At 46.0% G+C, this 7,340-nt stretch overlaps 1 protein-coding gene and 1 non-coding gene across 2 annotated transcripts; one reads left to right on the top strand and one right to left on the bottom strand.

Moving 5' to 3' along the window:
* Nucleotides 1–240: 240 nt before the first annotated feature.
* On the bottom strand, nucleotides 241–355 carry LOC146833687 (U5 spliceosomal RNA). Its single transcript, XR_014960932.1, has one exon. It is a non-coding gene; the product is annotated as a U5 spliceosomal RNA (small nuclear RNA).
* Nucleotides 356–1,651: 1,296 nt separating this feature from the next.
* LOC146833686 (uncharacterized) lies at nucleotides 1,652–3,581 on the top strand. Its single transcript, XM_085601585.1, has one exon. It carries the CDS (start codon nucleotides 2,049–2,051, stop codon nucleotides 3,576–3,578), a length of 1,530 nt encoding a protein of 509 aa, XP_085457711.1. The 5' UTR covers nucleotides 1,652–2,048; the 3' UTR covers nucleotides 3,579–3,581.
* The last annotated feature ends 3,759 nt before the right edge of the window (nucleotides 3,582–7,340 follow it).

The following is a 7,340-nucleotide window of genomic DNA, read 5'->3' as shown; positions in this document are numbered from 1 at the left end:
GCACCTTTTGAATTTGAATCACAGAGGCGATTTCAATCAAATCTCAATAATCATGAGACTAATCTTGAAATAAACCCCAGATTGAAAACAGTTATGCATTTTATTTTCCACTTGATCAGTAAAATTCGTTTCCTAGATCTGGGTTGAGTTAAGTACTCTACTGTACAAATATCACAGCGTCACGCTACACAGTATAATAATCAGTTTGATTCGATTTTCTTTTGTTTACCAGGTAAGGGTAACCCTGCAGCAGCAGGGCTTTCAAAAATTGAATGAAACTCTTTTGTGTTCCTCTCCACGGAAATCTTTAGTAAAAGGCGAAAGATTTATTCGGTTTGAAGAGAAACCAGAGTATGAATGTTTCACAGCTTCACAGTGGGCCCCACAAACAGCTTTCCACAGAATGTTAGGGTGACTTACTCTACTAACTCCATCATTGATAACCCTTCAAAGTATAACCAACTGGTGAGAAGCCTTGTAAACCGGTACATTGACAAAACACTTCTTGAGACAATCGATACAAAAGAGGGACGCACTGGTGACACGGACTTATGGGTATGCAAATTTCCTCGTAGGTCACGTGACAGGAAAGGCTGTAACATTTGAGTCGTAATACCAGTGTCTCCCAGCTCAAGCCTTAACATCGGCTCCTTTTACACTTCACATTCTGAATGGTGCTGCGTTCGGAGCCTCGCGCAGGCTTTTGTGAGGCTCGGTGGCTCCCAAGAGGAGGACTTTTACATGCCACCATCAAGGCATGCTGGCTGGCTCATTGATCTTCTTTCCGAGACAATGAACGAGCCAGTGTGTTTTCTACTTACAGCCTATAAGGCTGCATCAGCTGCTGTAAGAAAACAAGCACTGGTAGAGAGGCAAAATGCTGACTAACGGCTTTGCCAATGCTTTTCCGAAATGTTGTATAGCATAGGCAAAATGCTGTGCAACATAACCAAAAGAAAACAAAACAATAAAAGCAGAGATGATGTGGGCATTTTGTAGGTGCGCGTGTGCGTGTGCATCATTGCGCGTGTGCATCATTGCGCATGCGCAATTGCAAAATGAGGCGGGCACCGTTTTTTTTTATTCACTGATCCAAAATGGACGGATTAAAAACAAACAAATTAAAAAGTAGGGAGGGCTGACATGTAATTTGCTGCCTTTTGTTCCCCACCACCCTCCAAAGAAATAAATAAAATCAAATCTTTCAAACAAAAAAATCCTGGGCATTGGGGGGGGGGCAGGAGAGGAAGCAGCAGGAAGTGGGCAGGGCAAGGGGGGAGGGGGGTTAAAAGCAGCTCACAAGAAGGAGCAACATGGAGGTTGGGGGAAGAAGCACATAAGTGAGAAAGCAGCATTTTGCGCCAGGAGGGAGGGAGGGGCATATTATCAAGCACAGCGTTAAAATTTTATGGCAAGACCGGAGGCTCCTATTATGCTTTCTTTTCTTGCTTTTATTCCAACAGCAGCAAGATAAACTAACATACCCAGAAGGCTTGGTGGAAAAACTACCAGCCAATGGAAAACGAAGAAACAAAATATTGTCCGATCATAGCTCAGCTCGTAATATAAGGTCTATCCTGACTGCGAACAGCCCTCTTTTCTTGCTGCTCGCAGTCAAGATAAGTATCTTTTAATTCATTTCAACGAAAGTTATGTCTTATGCTATGGTTATGGTGTACCTTGTTTGAATGTTCTTTTGTGCGCAGCGACGTTTCATTGCTGCTTGCCTTCGCGCTCGCACGCGCGTATGCTCATTATTTATTCCTTTTAGCCCCCCCTCGTTTCTAACGACGCTTCATCTGCTCCGCGCGCGCCTCGCTTACCGGCCTTCATTTTTCCTCAAGCCGGTGGCGCAGCGCTTCGTTTCTCCTCACGACCCGACTGCTTCTCAGAATCGTTGTCACCACGCTACTTTCCGGTTCAACGCCCACTATTCACACGCCCCTTGTGGGAGGGGGTTTGTCCTCTTGTCACACGCCCACTTCATTTCCTTCAGTTTTAACCCTTTCCTTTCCAGTTTTGTGTCCAGTTCTCTCTAGTATTTCATTATGTATGTTTCTGAGGAAAATAATGACAATGACGGGGAAGCATTTAAAGAGGATTTGAATACCTTTATTAATACCTCTGTGGAGCATGCTGTTGAGACCTCCATGAAACGTTTTTCCAAAACTATGGAGAATTCTATTTTAAGTTTAATGGCCAAAACAATGGCCCATTCTGCGGGGGATAGCAGAAAACATAAGATCGTACTCTCTAAGGTTCCTTTGGCGTCTCAAGTGGTTGGTGAGTCTTCCTCACATACGACAGAGGACGTGGTTCCTCCCAGGCCTCCTTCCAAGGAGGGGTTAAACAGTTCAGGTGGCAAACGTAAAGCCAAACTAAATAATCCAGAGGTACCACAGAAATTGGTCATTTCAACAATTTATGATACAGATGACGATATGGGTGACGCCACTGACCTTACTGATCTTTTTGAAATTGTGGACCCTTCGTCTTCCCCTCCTAAAAAATTGAAGTTAGATGCTTTTGCATCTGAACCAGTGCTTGACCCCGAAGGTACTCCTCTCTTCGATCCTGCTTCTATTAGACACCCTAATTCAACCGAATGGTTTCCCATTGAACACGTGGGGGAGTATATCACCGCAAGACTTCGTCTTCCACTAGACAAGACGGTTAGGGCTAAACTGAAGTCTGAGTGCCCGAAGCCTTCTCTCCCTTCCCATATCACTTCTACTCCCGCTGTAGATCAACCTCTCATTACTTTTTTCTCAAAATTTGGCAAAGATCCACGTAAAGGAGTGGATAAAGCATGGTCTTCCTACCAAGACAAATTGCTCGATCTAGTGGGTCCCCTTGCACGTATTTTTGACATGGCAGAGGCAGCTCGCCTTGACGGCTCCGAGCTCAATCCGGAAGAAGTATCTTTGTGGGTCCAGCGAGCCTTTTGCCTTCTGGGCAATACCAACGCAGCCATGACTCATGAGCGCCGCAAGGGCCTCTTAATTAAATTGGATCCCAAATTGGCCAATCTTGCCCCTCTTGATCCTGGTGTCAAGGCCGATGGTCTTCTGTTCGGAGATTCGTTGGTGAGAGACTTGAGCAGGTTCGTCACCACCTTTGCCTCCCTGGATAAAGCACAGCAATCCATCAAGAAAGTCTTCCCATCTCGGGTTTTTGGCAGGGCCGGAAGAGGCAGGAGCCGCTCTACCGGCCGTGGTTTCCACTCCCAAGGCTCCCGTGGCTCCTTCAACTCGAATCAACAGGACTACAAGCCCCAGTTCTACCCCCAAAGAGGTCGGGGATACAGAGGCAGGGGCCAACGTGGCTTCCGCCACAACTCGTCCCAGCAAGGTAGGTGCAACAACCCCCGTTGGGGGACGTTTATCTCTTTTCCTTCACAGATGGCAGTCCCTCACTGCAGATCCTTGGGTTCTCAACACTGTCCAAGGTTATCGTATAGAGTTTTACGCTCCACCTTTTCAAGAAACTCTTCCCCAGCCGTTAGTGTTCTCCACAGAAATGTCCCTTCTGGTGTCCTCCGAAATACAAGTCCTTCTTTCCAAAAAAAGCTATTCTAGCTTCCCCCTTCGATCCCTCAGGGTTTCTCAGTACTCTGTTTCTCGTTCAAAAGAAGAACAAAAAGATGAGACCTGTGATCAATCTCAAATATTTCAATCAGTTCGTGGTTTATCGCCACTTCAAAATGGAGACAATTCTACATTTACGAGACACTTTGCGTCAACACGATTGGATGATTCGTATCGATCTCCAAGACGCTTATCTAGCTGTTCCCATTCACGATTCCCACACGAAATTCCTCCAGTTTCAGTGGCAAGACGTCACCTATCGTTTTCGATCCCTGCCTTTCGGTCTTTCTTCAGCACCTTGGTGCTTCACAAAAGTGATGCGACCTGTAGTGGCTTATCTCAGATCTCTTGGGATCCGGCTCATCATTTATCTCGACGATATCCTTATCATGAATCTGGACAAACAGGCCTTATTGAACGATCTCAACATCACTCGTTCTCTATTACTCGATCTAGGCTTCCTCCTCAATTTGGAGAAGTCCTCTCTTATTCCGGCTCAGAGTATGGAGTTTCTGGGGTTCTGCATAGACTCCCCATCTGCTTCCCTTCTTCTTCCTCAGTCCAAGATCTCCAATATTCATGCGGAAATTTCTCAGGCGCTCCGCCGTCCATTAATATCTCTCAGATCCCTAGCAAGAATTGTCGGCCTTCTCTCGGCCTCCATTCAGGCAATCTTCCCGGGTCCCCTTCATTATCGGGCTCTTCAACGCCTAAAGATCAGACATATTCGGCAAGGCCTTGCATATTCCGATCAAGTAAAATTAGATCTCGAATCTCGTCAAGAACTTCATTGGTGGATGAACCATTTAGATGCTTGGAACGGTCGAACCATTTTCGCTTCCGCCCCAGATCTTGTATTAGAATCCGATGCAAGCCTGTCGGGTTGGGGCGCCCGTTGTGGAACAATATCGACTGGAGGTACATGGTCAAAAGAGGAGTCCAAATTGCACATCAACTGTTTAGAGATGCTTGCAGGCTCCTTTGCAATTCAGAGTCTGGCAAAGGACAAAGTAAGTTGTACCATCCTCCTTCGCATGGACAATGTTTCTGCGGTTCGCTATATAAACCATCTCGGTGGCACCAAGTCAAAGGTCCTGGCAGACCTAGCAAAGAGCCTTTGGGAATTCTGCCTATCCAACAATCTCTCGCTCTCTGCGGAGTATCTTCCAGGGGATCTCAATGCCGTCGCCGATTGGCATTCTCGCTATCTCCGGGATTCCAGCGATTGGAAGCTTCTTCCCTCCGTGTTTCTCTCCCTCTCTCGGTTGTGGGGTCCTTTCTCAATAGATCTCTTTGCTTCTCGACTGAATTCTCAGTTGCCCCGCTTTTACAGCTGGCGTCCGGACCCTCTGGCTCTGGCGACCGATGCCTTCCTTCAAGATTGGTCCCTCCACCTCAATTATGCGTTTCCTCCTTTCCTGTTAATCAACAGAGTCCTCTCGCAGGTACGTCGCCAGATGACGTCTCTGGTAGTGGTAACTCCCTTCAGGCAGTCCCAGATTTGGTTTCCGTCTCTCCTAGAGTTGGCGGTGGACTTTCCCGTCCTTCTTCCCCCACTTCCCGATCTTCTCTCGGACCCCCTGGGCAATCCTCACCCTCTAATTGTCGACCAATCACTGGTGCTGTCCGCATGGAAAATTTCCAGCCTTCCTCTTCTGATCTCGTCATTTCACAGGAAGCTTCAGTCTTCATTAGTCGTGCATGGGCCCCAGGCACCTCCAAGGCTTACAAATCCGCCTGGTCTCTTTGGTCAAGCTGGTGTCTTCAAAAATCAGTCGATCCCTTTTCAGCCTCTTTAAATTTTATTGTTAACTTCCTGGCTTCTGAGGCCAGTTCTGGCAAATCTTATCGTACTATTAATCTGTACAGATCCGCCATTTCTCTCAATCATGCCCATATCGATGGAAAACCTGCGGGAGCTCATCCCTTGATCTGCAGATTGCTGAGAGGAGTTCGTTTTTCAAAACCTCCGTTGGCTAAGTATTCTACTTTATGGGATGTTAATCTGGTTTTACAGTTGTTTTCTAATTGGCCTGATAACTCTGCTCTTTCTCTGAAAATGATTTCTGCCAAACTCACTATGTTGTTATGTTTACTTTCCATTAAAAGAGTATCTGATGTGAGGGCCATGGATGTCTCTTCTCGCCAATTCACTCCTACGGGTGTGCTGTTCCATATTCACAAACGCACAAAGACTAATTTAAATACTGTGTTCTATCCTTATTTTCCCTCCAATCCCAAGTTGTGTGTAGGTCAATGCCTAAAAGTTTATGAGAGTAAAACCTCTGATCTCAGGACTTCCTCCAGCTCCCAACTTCTGATTTCCTTCCGTAAACCCTTTCACCCTGTTTCTTCTGCCACTCTGGCCCGCTGGGTTCGTTGGGTCATGTCCCTGGCCGGTATTGACGTCTCCGTTTTTGGAGCTCATTCCACTAGGGGAGCCATGGCTTCTAAAGCCTTTTGGGCTGGCTCCCGTCTGGAGGACATCCTAAAATCAGCAGATTGGTCTAATGATACAGTGTTTCGTACATTTTATTGTAAACCTGTTGTTACTGCATCTTCTTTAGTGGTAGATATGCTTTAAACAAGCATAATAGGAGCCTCCGGTCTTGCCATAAAATGTAGATTTTCCTAATATATTATGACGGAAAGTCTTAATTTTATTAAAGACACGGAGGCGAGTATTATCCCGCCGCAACACTTCTAACAATTGTCCTCCCTCCCCACAGGCACTCCAGCGCTTCCACCAGCGTCATCCTGAGGTTTCCCCGGATCCTGCCAAGATCGCTTCTTTGGTTCCATCGCCTACCATGCTTGGATCCGAACTCCTCTCCGAGTCTCCTCTACTGCTCTTTGGAAAGGAAGTCTTCACGTGGACTCTATCTTTATGCATTTTGTTATCCGTTACTCCTTTATTTTTGTATTCTCTGTAATTGCTCGCACAAGAAAGAGGGCTGTTCGCAGTCAGGATAGACCTTATATTACGAGCTGAGCTATGATTGGACAATATTTTGTTTCTTCGTTTTCCATTGGCTGGTAGTTTTTCCACCAAGCCTTCTGGGTATGTTAGTTTATCTTGCTGCTGTTGGAATAAAAGCAAGAAAAGAAAGCATAATACTCGCCTCCGTGTCTTTAATAAAATTAAGACTTTCCGTCATAATATATTAGGAAAATCTACATTATCGCCGCTTTAGCGGCAGAAAACTGCCGCCAAAGCGGTGATAATGGGCTTGATATTATGCCGCAGAGAATTCCAATAGAAGCCCATGCTTAGACAGAACATGGGCTTCTATTGGAATTCACAAGGGCATATTATCAAGCCCATTATCGCCGCTTTAGCGGCACTTTTCTGCCGCTAAAGCGGCGATAATTTTAACGCCCTTTCTTGATAATCTGCCCCAAAGTGTGGAAGGGGGCTAAGCAGACGTGAAACTTGCTACATGAGGGAAACAAGCATTTTCAATGCAATAGGCCTCGCATTTACGTGACTTTGAGCTATTGGCATTGTAAATGACAATGCCTTTTATTTATGTTTTGGTTTTTAAAACATAAATAAAACGCATTGTCATTTACAATGCCAATAGCTTAAACTCGCGTAAATGCGAGACCTATTGCATTGCCATCAATCAATCAATCACTGCATTTGTAAAGTGCGCTACATACCCGAGAGGTTCTCAAGGCGCTGGGCAGGGGGGGTTGCTACTGGTCGAAGAGCCAGGTCTTGAGGAGTCTTCTGAAGGCCATCAGGTCCTA

Source organism: Triturus cristatus, chromosome 4_2 (genome assembly GCF_964204655.1).
Source record: "Triturus cristatus chromosome 4_2, aTriCri1.1, whole genome shotgun sequence".
In the NCBI taxonomy this organism is placed as follows: domain Eukaryota; kingdom Metazoa; phylum Chordata; class Amphibia; order Caudata; family Salamandridae; genus Triturus; species Triturus cristatus.
The sequence above is the reverse complement of the archived record's forward strand: the minus strand, read 5'-3'. Positions and strand labels throughout refer to the sequence as shown.

Coding starts and splice junctions, on each gene's coding strand:
- LOC146833686 (XM_085601585.1), top strand. CDS start 2,049: ATGTATGTTTCTGAGGAAAATAATGACAATGACGGGGAAGCATTTAAA.